The sequence below is a fragment of the Macaca thibetana genome, chromosome 15 (genome assembly GCF_024542745.1).
Source record: "Macaca thibetana thibetana isolate TM-01 chromosome 15, ASM2454274v1, whole genome shotgun sequence".
Taxonomy (NCBI): domain Eukaryota; kingdom Metazoa; phylum Chordata; class Mammalia; order Primates; family Cercopithecidae; genus Macaca; species Macaca thibetana.
Genome location: NC_065592.1, coordinates 106,435,346 through 106,454,643, shown reverse-complemented (window position 1 = coordinate 106,454,643; position 19,298 = coordinate 106,435,346). Strand labels below are relative to the sequence as shown.

Sequence of the window (19,298 nt, the reverse complement as noted above, 5' to 3'; positions counted from 1 at the left end):
CATTTGCTGCCACTTTCAGTGGTGTGAAGAATGATTCAGTGCAGCTATAGGAGACTACTCCCATTGGAATGCCACCTGCCTAACGTGTACAATTGTCAAGATATAAAAAAGTAAAAATTACCATGCTAATAGCAAATCTTATCTGTAGTTCACTATGTACATGGACTCTTCTAAGTGCTTCTAAGCAAATCTTATCTGTAGCTCACCATGCACCATGTACTCTTCTGAGTGCTTCATGTCAGTCCCCGGTTTAATCTTCCCAACATCCCAGTGAAGTAGATGGTATTATTCTCTCCATTTCATAGATAAAGAACCAGAGACACAGAAAATTAATTTTCTCAAGTTCACACAGCTAGTATCTGGTAGAGCTGGGATTCAGACCCAGGCCTTCTGGCTTCTGTGTAGAACTGCTTCTCAAACCATTGCATGGAACACCTGGTTGGTGAGGTGGTTAATGCCAGTAATTCTAGCACTTTGGGAGGCTAAGGCAAGAACAGTGCTTGAGCCCAGGAATTTGAGACCAGCCAGAGCAATATAAGTGAGACCCTGACTCTACCAAAAAAAATTTTTTTTAACAGATGAGGCATGGTGGTGCATGCCTGTAATCCCAGCTACATTGGAAGGCTGTGGTGGGAGGATCGCTTGAGCTCAGAATATCAAGGCTGCAGTGAGCGGTAATCCAAGCCATCGCACTCCAGCCTGGGTAGCAGAGCAAGACTCTGTCTCATAAATAAAATGTTTTTTATAGATTCGCATAGAGTTGATTTAGACATCAGGCATAGAATTATTAGCCACTGTGATGTCTGCCTTGGGAGTAAAACATATAATAAGGGACAGCTTTAAACCATCTCAGTCAATAGCTTCTAACTTCTCCAGAAGGTTCTTATTTCATGAGTTCCTAAGCAAGAGACTACCTGGATAAGACATTTGGTGGACACCATTTTGAGATGAAGAATCTCGATTAGGAAGAAGGGAGATCTCTACTTGACTGGAGCTTCCCAATGATATAGTTGAGTGTCCCCAGAAAGAAACTGTAGAACAAGATGTTCATCATGCCATATCTCTATGGAAAAGGAAATTCTTTAGAAGGAAACAAAGGCAAACAATTGATAATCTGATTCTCATGGGAAGGTTTTCATTATACAAGAAAAAAAGGGCTGGGTGCCATGGCTCATGCCTGTAATCCCAACACTTTGGGAGACTGAGGTGGGTGGATTGCCTGAGGCCAGAAGTACAAGAACAGCCTGGCCAACATGGCAAACCCCTGTCTCTACTGAAAATACAAAAATTAGCTTGGTGTAGTGGTGTGCAACTGTAGTCCCAGCTACTTGGGAGGCTGAGGCAGGAGAATCACTTGAACCCAGGAGATGGAAGTTGCAGTGAGCCGACGTGACACCACTGCACTCCAGCCTGGATAAGAGACTGTGACTCTATCTCAACAAAAAAGAAAGAAAAAGAAAAAAAGGACAAAGTATAGTGGTCAAAAAAAGAAGAAAGAGAGAGAGAGAGATATGAAAGAAAGAGAGAGAAGGAAGGAAGGAAGGAAAGAAGGAAGGAAGAAGGAAGAAAGGAAAGAAAGAAAAAGGGAAAGAAAGAAAGAGAAAGAAAAGAAAGGAAGGAAGGAAGGACAAAGTATACTGGTCAATATCCGAAGAAAAAGGAAAAAAAAAGAAAAGAAAAGAAGGAAAAAGTACAAAATATACTGGTCAATATCCTAAGGGTGAGACAGCCCCCCTTCAAGATTAGAAAATAATACTATATTCAAAGTAACATCAATAAGAATCAACATAAAATAGACAAGATTCACTATCTACAAAAGTAATCTGCACCAAGTAGCAATGTATGAGTGTGTGGTTGAAAATATTGTCTATAATATGTGTACTAGAAGGAAGAAGCCTCAGTAAAAAGGTCAGAGTTGGAAATATATATTAGGGAATCCAGGTTAACCTTTGGAGATTTTAGGAGTTCTGAGAGAATTTAAAAAGAGGAGTAGCAGCCGGGCATGGTGGCTCATGCCTGTAATCCCAGCACTTTGAGAGACCGAGGTGGGCAGATCATGAGGTCAGGAGTTCAAGACCTGCCTGGCCAACATAGTGAAACCCCATCTCTACTAAAAATACAAACAATTAGCTGGGTGAGGTGGTGGGCACCTGTAATCCCAGCTACTCGGGAGGCTGAGACAGGATAATCACGTGAACCCGAGAGGTGGAGGTTGCAGTGAGTGGAGATCGCGCTGTTGTGGAATCAGGAGGACCAGAGACAGACCTTGAGGTGTATACAGGAGGATATCTTTATTGAGTGTATTCAGATCCAGTGGACTCAACTTTTGACAAACTGGGCCCAGAACAAAGACAGCACTTGACTTTTTTTATGCATACCTCAAAAAGAGGGTGGGCTAGCTTGAAGCAGGCTTACAGTTAGAGTGGTGTGAAAGCATGGATACAGAGCAGAACAATTAATTAAATTGTGACAGGTTCATAACTCAGGATTACACATGACGTTTGCCAAGCAACCCGGATGTCTGTTATCTAGGTTTTGCTCTAAAGAGCCATACACTGGTTTATCTCAAGTTTCAGTATACAAAGTGATGAAAAGTAGATCTCTGGATGAGACCATGTGTCATAGAGTCCAATGGAAGGGGAGAAACAGGATAATAGAAAAGCCACAAAAACTAGACAAAAGTTATTATTTGTTTATTATAGAAAAAATAAACTTTATTTAAAGAGAGATGGTAAAGAGACATGGAAAGACTAAAACCCACAGGTGAATACTTACAGAGGATGACAGTATTTAGCTCAGCCTGAAGATAGATGAGGATCAAAAATGTAATGGGAACTAGTAAGAGTTTTCTAAAAATCATCTTAATAAGATGTAATTTAACTTGGAATATCTTAAACTATTAATGACAATGTTTCTAGAGCATCTTTAAAAACTAAAATGTAAATATAGCTACCTTTATTTTTTTTCTTTTACTAACCCTTAGTATTTTATGTGTAAAAATTCTCATTTTTAACAAACATTTTTGGCAGTTTAAATTTCAGAAAAGATAATGATGAAAGTGTGAATCATTTTTATCTGTTTTAAGAAAATGACTATTTTTGAAATCTGTCCTTACTGGCATCAGGTTTATAAAACGCACTTTATATACCTGCCTAAATACATATTATTCGTCAACTTATGAGAAATAATATTTTTAAGATAAAAGAGGGGCTCTAGATTTTGCAAAAATAATTTTAAACCCTTTGTTTTCAAGCCTGAAGAAAAACATGAAGAATTCAGAAAACTTTTTGAGTTAATATCATCACTGGACTATAATGTGGATCAAATAAGAAAGAAAAATCATAAATTAAAAGAAGAGACAACTGGGTATGGTTTTCATATTGTAGGACATTTTAACCATTTATTAATTGATTTAACTCTAACTTTACTTGACTAAAACCTAGATACAAATTCATTTTATGTCTGCATTTTCATAATTAAACGAATTGTATTTTAAAATGTATTTCAGAAACTCACAACGCAACTTTATAGGCATGTGAGCAGGAGTCCATGACCCTTGCACTTTTTTGTTGGAATTATTAAAAAATCAAATTTCAGTATAAAAACACAATAACTGATGAAAAATAGATCTCTGGATGAGACCATGTGTCACAGAGTCCAGTGGAAGGGGAGAAACGGGGCAGAAGTCAGCTAAGTGCTATGGCGAAGTTGGGATGAAAACATTCATATTAAAAATATGTGAAAAAAAAGAAACAATGCGATCTCAAAATTTTTTTGAATGCCGAAACATTACACTTATTTATTTATTTATTTTTTGAGACAGAGTTGGGCTCTGTCACCCAGGCTGGAGTGCAATGACACGATCTCGGCTCACTGCAACCTCCGCCTCCTGGGTTCAAGTGATTCTCTTGCCCGAGCCTCCTGAGTAGCTGTGATTACAGGAGTGCACCACCCTGCCCGGCGAATTTTTATATTTTTTGTAGAGACAGTGTTTCACCATGTTGGTCACGCTGGTCTCGAACTCCTAACCTCATGATCCACCTGCCTCGGCCTCCCAAAGTGAGGCATGAGCCATTGTGCTTGGCAACGTATTCTTTAATGGTTTTGAAAACAATAATGACAATGCTTTGGGCATGTGATGTCAAGTGCACTCTTCATGACCTAGTTTGAATTTTTATTTCTGAAGATATTTTTCCTGTATTTGGTCATCTTTTCTTCCTTTTACAGTGTTCTTCTCTGCTGCATTCAAATTTTTTAAAGACCTATTTGTGTCATTCTTTAACATCAAAATTTATCTTGATATATAGCTTGTATTTGGTTTCTGCTTCTTTCTTTTGCTTTTAGATATAAAACATATCATGGAAATTTACTCATTTTACATGGGTACCTCCATTGTATACATGAAGTATACATCTTATTAAACTTTTGTTTTACAGAAATAAATTATACATATGTATAAATATATGTATAACCTAAAGAAAAAGAGTAAAAGACCATTCATGTTTTGATCACAGATTAAAAAAAAAAATGGAATGTGTCTTTGAAGTCCTGAACACAGCTAGTTTTCTATTTATTTACTGAGCACTTAAGTTGGTTCTCTGATTCTATTCAACATTTTTCTGTCATTGTCTTTCTCTACATGGTTTTGTATCTCTTTCATTTTGTTGGATTATGTCAGTAAAGATCTCTAGATCTCTTCTTCAAAGTCTTTAAATCATCACATATCTGTCTCCACCTTTCCTTTTTTCTAAAACTGCCTGTTTTCTTTTTCTCCTCAACTCAGATATTAAAGATGTTTCCTTACTTCTCTTTCTCTGCATTGAATGACCTTCTTGATGCTTTTTGTGTGTACTTTTTTTTCTTGTTATAGACTGTGGTCATCGGATATCAAAATGTATTTTTGTGTCTTTTTCAAACATGTGTGTGTTTTACTTTTTTTTTTATCTTAGTTACTCATCTCTGGGTTATGGCGTATATTTACTAATAGGTCATTTTATCTTAGCATACCAAAATGGATGTGAATAGTTTATTTATAAAAAACTGTATGGTTAGGCCAGGTGTGGTGGCTCATGCCTGTAATCCCAGCAATTTGGGAGGCCAAGGCAGGTAGATCATTTGAGGTCAGGAGTCCAAAACCAGCCTGACCAAAATGGTGAACCTCATCTCTACTAAAAATACAAAATTAGCCAGGGATGGTGGCACATGCCTATAATCCCAGCTACTTGGGAGGCTGAGACAAGAGAATCACTTGAACCCAGGAAGCAGAAGTGGCAGTGAGCCGTCATCACGCCATCGCACTTCAGCCTGAGCAACAAGAGTGAAATTCCATCTCAAAAAAAACTGTATGGCTATCGTATCACTTTACCTGCTATGTATGCCATAAAATTGTTGTTCATATTATTTATCTAAGATTATAATTTCATATAGAATATTTTCAAACTATGTTCAGTTGAAACTGAGAGGATCATAGTTTATAGATTTGTTTCTTTGATATGCCATAACATAATATCTGTTTAAACAATTATTAAATATTTACTCTTACAAATACTTGACTTACTACTTCTGTACATTTCTGCAGATATAAGAAATGCCTAGAAATGACAATAAATATGTTAAATGTATTTGGAAATGAAGACTTCAGTTGCCATGGAGACTTAAATACAGATCAACTGAAAATGGATATTCTGTTTAAGAAGCTAAAACAGAAGGTAATTAAAAATAATTATTTTATCTTAAGGTCTAGATTACATGTGCGAGACGTGCAGGTTTGTTACATAGGTAAACGTGTGCCATGGTGGTTTGCTGCACCTATCAATCCATCACCTATGTATTAAGCCCCGCAGGTGTTAGCTATTAATATTGATGCTCTCCCTCCTGACCCAAACAGGCCCAGGTGTTTGTTGTTCCCCACCCCAAGTGCATGTGTTCTCATCATTCAGCTCCTACTTATAAGTGAGAAGATGAAGTGTTTGGTTTTTTGTTCCTGAGTTAGTTTGCTGAGGATAACAGCTTCAAGTTCATCCATGTCTTGCAAGGAGCATGATCTCATTTGTATGGCTCCATAGTATTCCATGACATATATATACCACATTTTTTTTATCCTGTCTATCATTGATGGACATCTGGGTTGACTCCATGTCTTTGCTATTGTGAATAGTGCTGCAATGAACATACAAATACATGTATCTTTGTAATAGGATAATTTATATTCCAACATAAGGTAATTTTAAATCAGTTTGGGGATTAAAATTATGTAATTTGGGGAAATATTAATGATGGATAAACCCAAATTCAGCCATAATATGTTTAAGGAGGTTGATTCTGAGCCAATATGGTGACTGTGGCCCTGGATTACTGAATCTCCAGAGCTCTTGAGAAAGTTTCATGAGACAGTCAGATTACAGTTTGGTTTTGGTTTTGTACATTTCCAGCAGACAGAAGGTGTAGGGAAAATCATAAATCAATATGAGGAAGGCAGACATTGGCTCAGCCTAAAAGTGGGACATCAAAAAGGAGGGGCTAACAAGTCATAGGTGGGTTTTGGGGATTCTTTAGGTGACAATTGGTAAAGAAAATCTGTTGTCTAAAACTGGAAATAGGTAGAAAGGAAGGCCTTAATTAAGATAAGGTGGTTACGGAGGTTAAGGTTCTTATTATGTAGACAAAGCCTCATAGCTGGCAGCCCTCAGAGAAAATAGAGGGTAAAAATATCTTTTCAGACTTTAAATGCATCAGGCTCTTAGTTAATCTTCCCTAGATCTGGGAAGACCTAGAAGGGGAGAGATTGGGCTACATTAATGAAGACTTCTTACAGATGCAGTTTCCCCCACAGAAGACAGCTTTGTACGGCCATTTCAATTTCTTGGTCCTGCAACAGCCATTTCAAAATGTGTCAAAAATATATATATCTGGGGGTAAAATACTTTGATTTTTTTCAGCTTCTTCTCTCTGTGATGCTGTACCAGAATCACGTTAGAAAGTAAGCCACGTCATAAGAGTTAATAAAACCTGTCTGATGAGATTTGATAGTTTGAAGGGTGTGATTCCCAGACCCTTTAGATAGAAACTGGGGCAAAAGAATACAAGGTCTTTCTCCTCAATATAAATCTCTCAGTGCTTTAAGTGGTGAAAGATTTTTCATTTAATTTTACAGACTTGATGCTAATAAAAAGGATACTTTAAAAAAAAAAATATATATATATATATACACACACACTATACATCTTATAAGACATGCTGTTGATTCTCTTATGTCTTGAACCCTGGCCAGTGATCTGAAACCAAGCAGCCCATGTCTCCAGATCACTAGTATCAAATAAATTTTGGGGTGCAACAGGTTTATTGAGAAATAATTAACACACCGTGCAATTCACTCATTTAAAATATACAAGTCATTGACTTTTCGTATTTTCAGAGAGTTATGCAATCATCATTACAATCAATTTTAGAACATTTTCATCACCTTAAAAACAAACCCCACATCATTTAGCCATCTTCTCTAGTTTTCCCTTCCTCCTTCAGCCCTAGGGAACAACCCACCTTCTTTGTATAGATTTGCCTATAAGCCTCTGAAATAAAAAGCAAGTGGTCTACTGTGACTGGCTTATTTCTTCACTCAGCATAATTTTTCATGATGCATCTGTGCTATAGCAGGTATTGATGCAGGGTTTTTGCTCCTTAATTCAGCTAAATCTGGGTTCTTCTCTCATGATCAGGAAAAATTAGGCACGTGGACACATTGAAGGGTGAGGAGGACAGAATTTATTAAGTGAAAGGGAAGCTCTCAGCAAAGAGAAGGGTCCTGCAATCAGATTTCCACCTCACAGTTGAATACCAGGACCAGCACACATGAGCTGAAAAGGCCAGGCTCCTCCTCTGCATAAGGCGTGAATTCCTGGTGGCTCCACCCCAACCCCCCAGTGCATGTGGGCCTCTGGTCCGCTGCTGGCATGTCCAGGCAAAACCCTGTGCAGGTTCCCTTATCTGCACCAAATGTTTTGTCTGGTGGGCCTGGTTGGAGATTCTCTGGGGACTGTGCTGTATCTGCCTAGGCATTTTGCTGTCTCCTGCTTCTATCAGTATCAGTACTTAATTTCTTCTTATTGCTGAGTAATATTCCACTGTATGGATACATTAAACATTTTATGTATCCATTCGTGAGGCGATGGACCTTTGGGTTCTTTCCACTTCTTGACTTTATTAATAATGCTGCTGTATAAGTTTTTGTGCTTGCATATGTTTTTATTTTTCTGGAGTATATAATGAATGACTGGAATTTCTGGGTCATATGGTAACTTCATGCTTAACCTTTTGAGGAGCTGCCAGTTTTCCAAAGTGACTGCACCACTTTACATTCCCAGCAGCATTGGATAAGGGTTTTAATTTCTTTACATTTTTCCTGACACTTATTTTCTCTTTTTTATTGAACAAAGATTTCATCCTGTGGTGTGAAGTGATACCACAAGGTGGTTGTGATTTACATTTTCCTAATGACTAATTACATTAAGCATCTATTAATGTGCTTATTATCCATCTTTATATCTTCTTTGCAGAAATATCTATTCAAAATCTTTGCCCATTTTTAAAATTGGGTTATCTTATTATTTATGAATTCTATATCCTATATATGTAAGTCCCTTATTAGATATATGCTTTTCAAATACTTTCTTCTACTCAGTGTCTTACCTTTTCACTTCTTGATACTGTCTTCTCAGGCCCAGCAGTTTTCAATTTTGAAGTCCATTGAATCCATTTTTGCTTTGGAGTCAAGGCTAAGAAAACTGCCAAATGCAGTCACAAAGATTTATACCAATGTTTTTTTCTGAGAGTTTTACAGTTTTAGCTGTTACAGTTAACTGTTTTATTTTGAGTTAATTTTTAGATATGGTATTAGGTGAGAGTCCAACTTTATATATATATTTTTTGCACATGTATACCCAGTTGTTCCAACACCATTTATTGAAAAGACTATTCTTTTCCCATTCTGTTTTTTTGTTAACCTTGTATAAAATCAATTGTAAATGTGCAGGCTTATTTTTAGATTATCAATTCTTAGTTTGTTTATGTCTATTCTTATACTAGGACCAAATCAAATTTAATGAAAAGGTTTTTTTCAATCATGTTGCATATTACCAGTTGTCTTATGTCATAATAAAAATTAAATGTAGTGAAATATCTTTAACTTCACCTTTTGTGTCTCAAAGGAGTCTGTGGTCAGCTTATACCTTACTTACTCTAAGACACAGTGGCAAGTCAGGCTTACAAGACACACTTTCTTTCTTTTTTTTCTCCATTTAAACCTTTAGTCTCTTATCCAGTGCCTCCCTCTATAGTTTCGTTTTCAGTAAATTTTGGTCACAGGATCTGCTGACATAGTCTACTGTTTAGTGCATTATGTTTTACTAATTCATTATAATTCATAGAATCATCCATAGATATTTACCATCCAGGAAGGAGAAGTTTAAGTCTGAGCTGCCAGCTTTCCTCAGTGGAAACCAAGTGAAGTCATCATCTTCCAGTTCGCAGATCCTCTTGCCACGTGGTAGCTGGTTCTCTTGAGTAGCACTGTGGCTAATCCTTTTCTTGGTGCAGATCTTGCATTCTCAGAAACCACAGTTTCTGTATTGACCTCCTTTGACTGAAACAGAGATGCACAGCTCTGCTTTCTAGCTTACTAGAGGATTCTTGGAATAAAAAGTTTAACTCATTCCAAGAAAAGTTTTAGGAGCGCAGCAGTTAAAAATCAGGTAATATTCAGCAATTTATCAGAGACAAATGGTAGATTGGTATTTTGAATTTCAAAATATCAGAGCCAAGTTGTGTGCTATAGAGAAGCATTGTGGTATAACATAGAGATGGGATTGTCTTAACTTCTCCATACAAACAAGCTTGGAGTAAGGTAAAGGAGAAATTGCATTTGATGTCTTAACACTCAAACCTCACTATGTTTATTTTACTTCTGTGAAGTCTAAAAATCATTCCATAATGTTCTCCTTATTTCCTCCTCATTGAGAAAAAGGAAAATGAAAATTGAATACTAGATTGATTAATAAATACTCAAAGCTTCTTCTCTTTTTTGTTTTTTCTTTTTTTTTTTTTAGATGGAGCCCTGTTCTGTCACCCAGGCTGGAGTGCAGTGGCGCAATCTCGGCTCACTGCAAGCTCCACCTCCCAGGTTTGCGCCGTTCTCCTGCCTCAGCCTCCTGAGTAGCTGGGACTACAGGCGCCCGCCACCACGCCCGGCTAATGTTTTGTATTTTTAGTAGAGATGGGGTTTGACCCTGTTAGCCAGGATGGTCTTGATCTCCTGACCTCATGATCCGCCCGCCTCGGCCTCCCAAGCTGGGATTACAGGCGTGAGCCACCGTGCCCGGATCAAAGCTTCTTTTAGAACTTTCGTTAATTGAAATCACATAAATATCTGATTTTGGTTATGTAATCAGGTATTTCTAGTTGTTTTTCAAATCATATGTCTTCTTGCTTCGCAGTCTATAACTTGAGGGGAAATTGTAAGGAGACACCCTTGCCTTATTATCAGAGTTCGTAATTGAAGGGGGTTTTAGGAAAAGTTCCTCTTCAGCAGCTTATGTCTCTTTCCTGGTTATCTGCTGCTTCTCAATAATGTTTGTCATCAATAAATTAATCTCAACATTTATTAGATCCTACTTTAAAGGAGAGTCTTTTCTGCTGTATAAGTTATGTTTCTTGTTGTCTTTTTTTAAAACTTATTTTTCTAACAATTACTCAGAGATTTTTAGCTTAAAAGAAAAACATTTATTTAGTTCATGAACCTGTGGTTTGGAAAAAGCTTGGCCAGGACAGCTTGCCTCTGCTCCCCTCAGCTTCCCTAGGAACAGCTGATCATTTGGGGAAATGGCATCATCTGAAGCTTTGCTCACCCATGCGTTTGATGGTTGATGCTGGCCATTGGCTGGAACCTTGCTTGGGGCAGGCAGCATGAACACTGACACTGGCACTCCCAGTCTGTCTCTGTGGTCTGATCTCTCTCACAATCTGAGGGCTGAGTTTGAAGGGAAAGCAGTCTGAGATAGGGAAGCCACATGGTATCCCTTTTACTGCATTCTATTCATTAGAAGGAAGTCAGTAAGGATGGCCCATATTCTATTCTTTTGATGGGATAAATATAGCTTCTCTTTTGTTTTAATTGACATGTATATACATAATTTTGGGCTATAGAGTGACATTTTGATACACGTATATAGTGCGTAATGATCAAGCCAACTAGCATATTTACTACTTCAACCATTTCTCATTTCTTTGAATTGTGAACATTCAAAATCTTCTAGCTTTTTAAAAATATACAATAAATCATAGTTAACCATATTTGCCTACAATGCCACAGACCACCAGAACTCATTCCTCTTATCTAACTGTAATTCTGTATCCATTAACCAGACTCCCATCCCCTATCTTTATGAGCTTTTTTATTGTTGTTAAGAGACGAGGTCTTGCTAGTGAAGTCTGGTCTCCGGGCAACTGTAGTCACCCAGACTAGAGACAGTGATTTGATCATAGCTCACTGCAGCCTCAAACTCTTGGGCTCATGTGATCCTCCCACCTCAGCCTCCTGAGCAGCTGGGATTGTGGACATGCACCATCGCACTTGTCTGATTTTTCACTTTGTAGAGATGTCTCTCTGTGTTACTCAGCCTGCTCTGGAGCTTTTGGTCTCCAGTGATTCTCCTGCCTTGGTCTTTCAAAGTGCTAGGAAATTACAGGCATCAGCCGTGTCGCCCAGCCCTCAATTACTCTTTTCTTTTTTTTTTGAGATGGAGTTTTGCTGTGTTGCCCGGGCTGGAGTGCAGTGGTGCGATCACAGCTCACTGCAAACTCCACCTCCTGGGTTCGCGCCATTCTCCTACCTCAGCCTCCCGAGTAGCTGGGACTACAGGCGCCCGCCACCACGCCCAGCTAATTTTTTGTATTTTTAGTAGAGACGGGGTTTCACCATGTTAGCCAGGATGGTCTCGATTTCCTGACCTCATGATCCACCTGCCTCAGCCTCCCAAAGTGCTGGGATTACAGGTGTGAGCCACCATGCCCAGCCTCAATTTTTCTTTAGCTTCCACACATAAGTGCGAATGTACGGTATGTATCTTTCTGTGTCTGCACTTAATATAATATCCTCCAGACTGATCCAAATGGCCACAAATAAGAGGATTTCATTTTTTTACATGGTGAATAGTGTTCCGTTGTGTATGTGTACCACGATTTTTGGTCCATTCATTTGTTGATAGACATGTAGGTTGATTTATTACATCAGTTGTTGTGGAATAGTGCTACAATGAACATATGAGGACAGGTATCTTTGTGATCTATTGGTTTTTTTCTATTGCCTGAATACCCGGTAGTGGGGTGGCTGGATCCCTCGACAGTTCCATTATTAGTTTTTTGAGAAATCCTCATGTTGTTTTCTAAGTGGCTTCACTAATTTACCTTCCCACCAACACCATGTAAGAGTTTACTGTTCTCTGAAACCTCACCAGCATTTGTTATTTTTTGTCTTTTCTATGATAGCCATTTATTCGAAATGGAGCAAGAGTATATCACATTTTAGGTTTGATTTGTATTTCCCTGATGATTAGTGATACTGAACATTTTTAAATGTATTTATTGGCCATTTGTATTTCTTTTTTTCTTAAAAAAAGAAAAACTAATCAGATCTTTTGCGCAGTTTTGAACTCAGATTATTTTTTATACTGTGAGGGTGTTTGAGTTCCTTGTATATTTTGGATATTTACCTTTTATTAGATGAATAGCTTGAAAATATTTTCTTCCATTCTACAGGTTTTCTCTTCACTCAGTTGTAGTACTGTTTGTCTATCGTTTGTTTTTTGCCTGGGCTTCTGATGTCTTACCCATAGAAATCTTCGTGCAGACTAATGTCCTGAAGCATTTTCCCTATCTTTACTTATAGTAGTTTGATAATTTTGGGCCTTACATTTCAGTCATCAATTGATTCTGAGTTTATTTTGCTATATGGTGCTAGATAGGAAGCTAGTGTCATTCTCCATATGGATAGTTTTCCCAGTGCCTTTCATTTGAAGAGGGTGTCCTTTCCCTAATGTATGTTCTTGGCACCTTAGTCCAAAATCAGTTGGCTGTAAATATGTGGATTTATTTCTAGGTGCTGTATTCTATGGCCTTTACCCCAAGAATCATTACTTCTTAAAATTCAATTCAAATTAGCATGAAACATTTGCAGTTTAGGAAAAGCCTTATGGCATCAGAATCCTTATTTTCAGGATTCATTATTTTGTGTTTTTTGAGATATGGTCTTTGTCTGTCATCCAGACAGAAGTGCAGGGATGTGTTCATAATTCACTGCAGCCCTGAACTCTGAGTACAAGCCATCCTTTTGCCTCAGTCTCCCAACTAGCTGGGTCTACAGGCCTGAGCCACCATGCCTGGCTAATTTTAAAAAATTGTTTTGTAGAGAAGAGTGTCTCACTATGTTGCTCTGGCTGATCTCAAATTCCTGGCCTCCAGTGATCTTTCTGCCACAGCCTCCTAAAGAGCTAGGATTACAGGCATGAGCCACCAGGCCTAGCCTAGAGTATCATATTATTTTCAAAGTCTTATTCTGAGAGCAATTTATTGACTTTGGCCTAAATAACTCAATGTGATAGCTCTGAAACTTTTTTTGACAAATTTTGGGGAGTGGCTGTGAGGGAAGGGGTTAGACACTTTTCACTAGGAGATCACTTTGGCCTAAATAACAATGTGATAGCTCTGAAACTTTTTTTGACAAATTTTGGGGAGTGGCCGTGACGGAAGGGGTTGGACACTTTTCACTAAGAGACCACCTTGGCCTAAATAACAATGTGGTAGCTCTGAAACTTTTTTTGACAAATTTTGGGGAGTGGCCGTGACGAAAGGGGTTGGACACTTTTCACTAAGAAACCACTTTGGCCTAAATAACGATGTGATAGCTGTGAAACTTTTTTTGACAAATTTTGGGGAGTGGCCGTGAGGAAGGGGTTGGACACTTTTCACTAAGAGACCCACTCAGTGCCGTTTCAGGAGGAACAAAAACAAATCGTCGGAAAAATGAAAAGATCAAGCGCAGGCGTTCTGTGGCAAAGATGATGATAGTAGAGCGTGTATTTTTGTGACTCATGGTAGCTTTAACTTCGCTCTTAAAATTCTGAGTAATTTAAGGGTTCACATTTGAAGACTGTGCTACATTATTGATAACATGTTATTGCAAGTAAATGCATTTCAAAATTTGTTACTGGTTTTGTATTAGATTATTCGAAGCCTGCTTCACTATCAAGCTCTATTATTTTATTCATGCAGTTTGATGATCTTACGGCCGAGAAGGAAGCTGTGTCTTCAAAATGTGTCAATTTGGCTAAAGACAATCAAGTTCTTCAACAGGAGTTTTTATCTATGAGAAAAATACAAGAGAAATGTGAAAAACTTGAGGAGGATAAAAAGATGTTGGAAGAAGAAGTATTAACTCTTAAGACACATATGGAAAACAATATGGTAGAACTTGGTAAAGTACAAGAATATAAATCAGAGCTAGATGAAAGGACAATGCAGATAATAGAAAAATTAGAAGAAACCCATTTACAGGTTAGTTTTTAAAGTCAGGTAAGTTTATCTGTAATGTGCTTTCATTTGTTTCACTGCAAATTATATTTTGAATATGTATATATTGTGTTTCCTCTGCCTCCCTTAGAGCAATTTGCTTTGTAGAGTTCTAGAAAACAAGTGGCATCTTTTTTTTCTTTTAAATATTTAAATTTACATTATTATTATAACAAAATCAGTATTTCAAAGTAATGATTCTCACTATAGAGTCATTTGATGATTAAGACCAACTGGCATAAGATAAAACTGTGATTTAGAAATTATGTGATACTTTTGGATTGGTCTTAAGCTACGTTGTTCATTGTTCACTTTTTAAAATTATAAATGGATTCTATTACTTTTTATAGGACCAGATTACATTAATACTAACATAAGTATGATTTCAAATTTTTATAAATCAGATTTAATTCTGAATTCAGTTATTAGTTTTGTTGATATTGCTGATAAATATTTTAAGCTTCAGCCTCTTTTTAACATATTCAAAATTGCTCTTTGAATCACTGACTCAAAATGAAAGGCAGCAAACATATGGTAATTAGGTTATAATTGTTTTAAAAGTGTATTCTTTTCATTTGTTTTAGGAACAAGCAAAATATGAAAAACAATTAGAGCAGTTAAACAAGGATAATACAGCTTCACTAAATAAGAAGGAACTCACACTTACAGATGTGGAATGTAAATTCTCCGAAATGAAAACTGCTTATGAAGAGGTTACAACCGAATTAGCAGAATATAAGGAAGCCTTTGCAGTAGCATTGAAAGCTAACAATTCCATGTCAAAAAATTTAATGAAGTAAGTCAAAACACACTAACAGAAAATGAATTAAGCTCATTAATTTGTTTTGAAAGTATAATTTTTAGTGAGATGGCTTCAGGAGATCAGTAGGAAGTGACTGCTAATCTGATAATGTAATTTTGGAAAACAATGTTAGTAAATAATCTTACCTTTAAAATGTTCTTCAAGGATAGTTTCTGTCTCTATGCTCTCTCTTTTTTTTTTTTTTTTTTTTTTTTTTTGCTTTTGTATGGCTTTTTTCCCCGAAGTCTCATGTAGTTAACCTGACCTGTTAGTTTTTTTCACTAAGTATTTTTGAAGCTTTATAATTAATAAAGTGATCTTGTTATAAAATTGCCAGAATTTCCCTAAATAGAAATATTAAAGAGTTTATTTTTTGGTAGATCACAACCTAAACCCAAAGTGTCGAGTTGTGCTTCTACTCTGGGCACATCCTGGCACTGAGGCAAGAACTGTTTTTGATTGTGATCTTTAGTATTATCACTAGAGGGTGCCTCAAGAAAGACTATTTGTGTAACATTTTCAAGGAGTTACAGCAAGTTGTCCTTGTGAAATAGGGAATAATTATCACAGGAATGAAAAGAAGTGTAATCCACAAGGTGGTTAAAAGAAAAACACCATGTTCAGCCTGAAGGGGTATGTGGAAGGCAGAAAGAACAAGCCCCACCTACAGTGCCTTGGTCACAGTGCTGGGGGCTAACTGCCTTCAGAGATGCTTTAGTTCTCTTGGATCACCAACCAACCAATCTGGTTCTCCCCCAGGAGTTGTTGCTCTGAGTTATTCCTCAGTGCCAAATACTTAAGTGTTCTTGGATAATGGGTGAAATGTACAAGGGTGAAACCTGAAACTGGTTTACAAAACACAAGTATTTCTAGATTATTTTTGTTCATTTTAGTTTTCTTAATCTACATTCTTTAAGGAGTACAACATGATGTTTTGATATAATTATTTATAGTGAAGTCGTTCTTATAGTCAAGCAAATTAACATATTCATTTTCCCATATAGTTACCCTTCAAATACAAGTATGTCTAAAGGAATCTGTAGAATCTTACAAGTAGAGCTATTTTAGAAGGCAGCTGGGTTACCTGTTGAGCTGTACATCACTGATAACCATTTCTCTTCCCTGTCGACTTTGAACTTCTTGCTCAGTAGAAATCACTTTAGAAGCAATATACTTATTTAGAATGATTTTAAAATTAAAGTTGCTTACAAGAGGTAGGCTCTCACACATCTTCTTGTGAAAACAGTGTTTAGTGGGTAATTTGGTTTACTCTCGGGCAACTGTTTTAAAAATGCAAGTCGTTAAGAATCATTCAAGGAAAAATGAAATACTGAGCATTTGTCTTTGCTGTCTTTACAGATCGAATAAGAAAATAGCAGTGATCAGCACCAAGCTCCTTATGGAGAAAGAGCGGATGAAATATTTTCTCAGCACTCTTCCTATAAGGCCAGACCCAGAGTTACCTTGTATTGAAAATCTTAATAGTATAGGACTCAACAGAAAAGATATTTCCAAAACACCCATAAGAATTCCTACTTCAAACCCACAGACTTCAAATAACTGCGAGAACTCCTTGACTGAGGTTAGTTATATGACCGTTTCTCTTTTGGGTTTCATTTCTTTAATATAATTCTTGTTTATAATTTGGTGAAATACTGAGCTGTTCTGTTGACTTATGCATGTTAAGTGAAGATTATAATTACCTGTGTTAACACAGAAAGGAAATGGGAACTTTACATTTTTTAATTCCCTGGAGCTCTCATTTTCAAGAGATACCCATTTGCTAAGTTCATTCAATAAATGTGACTAAACTGACACATTTAAAATTTCTTTAAAAGCTGCATTTAAGTTAGGTTTTAGAAATTGCATGTTATTGCCTACTAACTGATGGTATACTTTGAGATGCTTTGTCTTACTCTACTTGATTGTAGTTTGTCTGTGGTTCATATCACCTTTTTTTTTTTTTTTTTTTTTTTTGAGAAGGAATCTTGCTCTGTTGCCTAGGCTAGAGTGCAGTGGCATGATCTCAGCTCATTGCAACCTCCGCCTCCCCGGTTCAAGTGACTCTCCTGCCTCAGCCTCCCGAGTAGCTGGGACTACAGGTGCCCACCACCACACCTAGCTAATTTTTGTATTTTTAGTAAGGATGGGATTTCACCATATTGGCCAGGCTGATCTCAAGCTCCTGACCTTGTGCTCCACCCACCTCAGCCTCCCAAAGTGCTGGGATTACAGGGTGAGCCACCATGCCCAGCCCATACCACTTTTAAAGTTTCTTTGCACCATCTTAACTCTTCCCACCCATAATCACAAGTGAATGACTGGCAACCAAACACTTAACCACACATAGATATTTATTATTTCATAGAATCCAAAATAAGTGCATTTTATGAATTAAATAAACAAGACACTGAAAGATTCATTTCCATTTTTCTGTTAAAAGATTTGTGCTTGGCCAGGTGCGGTGGCTCACGCCTGTAATCCCAGCATTTTGGGAGGCTGAGGCAGATGGATCACCTGAAGCCAGGAGTTTGAGACCAGCCTGGCCAACATGATGAAACCCTGTCTCTACTAAAACTATAAAAATTAGCCAGGCGTGGTGGCAGGCACATGTAATCCCACATGCAGCAACCCCATTACTATACTAGGGGTATACCTGAAGGAAAATAAATCATTGTAACAAAAAGATGCATGCACCTGTATGTTCATTGCAGCACTGTTCACAATAGAAAGACATGGAGTCAATCCAGGTGCACCCAAGGATTGGGTGATTGAAAATCCAAGGTAGATTGGAAAATTCCATATACACCATGGAATACTATGCAGTCATGAAAAGAACAAAGTCATGTCCTTTGCAGCAACATGGATACAGCTGGAATCCACTATCCTGAGGAAACTAAGGCAGAAACAGAAACCGAATATCTTGTTTTCACTCATATGTGGGAGCTACACATTAGGTGCACATTGGCGTGAACATGGGAACAGTAGACACTGGGAAATAAGAACGGGGAGGGACAGAGTGGGCCAGGATTGAAAAACTACTTGGGTCCTATGCTCACCACCTGTGTGATGGGTTCAATTGTACTCCAAACCTCAGCATCCCTCAATATACCTTTGGAAGAAACTTACACTGGTACCACTTTAATTTAGCATACAAACTAGAAAAAAAAAAAAAAGCAAGAAAAATTTACTATAAAAATTTTTTTCTATAAGTAAAGAATATAAATTTCTTTTTAAGAAAAAATTTATTGAAGTAAAAAATTGGATTGAACTTTTATAAAGGACAGAGTTTTGCTAAGAATTTCAAAGCAATGCATTCATTGCAAAATATGACTTTAATTGTTTAACTTTTTTTTTTTTTCTTTCTTTTTTGAGATGGAGTCTCGCTCTGTCACTAGGCTGGAGTGCAGTGGCACAATCTCGGCTCACTGCAACCTCCGCCTACTGGGTTCAAACGATTTTCCTGCCTCAGCCTCCCAAGTAGCTGGGATTATAGGCACGTACCACCATGCCCAGCTAATTTTTGTATTTTTAGTAGAAATAGGATTTCACCATGTTGGCCAGGATGGGTCTTGATCTCTTGACCTTGTGATCTGCCCACCTTTGTCTCCCAAAGTGCTGGGATTACAGGCATGAGCTGTCATGCCCTGCCATTGTTTAACCTTTGTACTAATAAAACACCACCTTTCTAAAATTATGTATATCCAACAGACCAATATTATCTATTTTTGTCAGATTACTCTAAACAGCATTACACAGATACATCCCCTATTATCTAAACTTAAGTAGAAATTTTACTTTATTATGTGATTATTTTTCTATTTAAGCAAACTTCATGTTATGTCTAGTCACTAAAAATACTAAAGGCCACATTTTGTAA

General features: G+C 37.3%; 1 protein-coding gene across 16 annotated transcripts in view; it reads left to right on the top strand.

Moving 5' to 3' along the window:
* Positions 1-19,298, top strand: part of LOC126937714 (ankyrin repeat domain-containing protein 18A-like) — an 82,786-nt gene that overhangs the window by 29,604 nt on the left and 33,884 nt on the right. For all 16 annotated transcript variants that reach the window (XM_050761364.1, XM_050761368.1, XM_050761367.1 and 13 more), the window contains 5 exons: positions 3,254-3,366; positions 5,579-5,708; positions 14,320-14,601; positions 15,201-15,412; positions 16,778-17,000. In XM_050761364.1, coding sequence (XP_050617321.1) covers positions 3,254-3,366; positions 5,579-5,708; positions 14,320-14,601; positions 15,201-15,412; positions 16,778-17,000 — 960 coding nt within the window. The remainder of the gene's footprint in view (positions 1-3,253; positions 3,367-5,578; positions 5,709-14,319; positions 14,602-15,200; positions 15,413-16,777; positions 17,001-19,298) is intronic.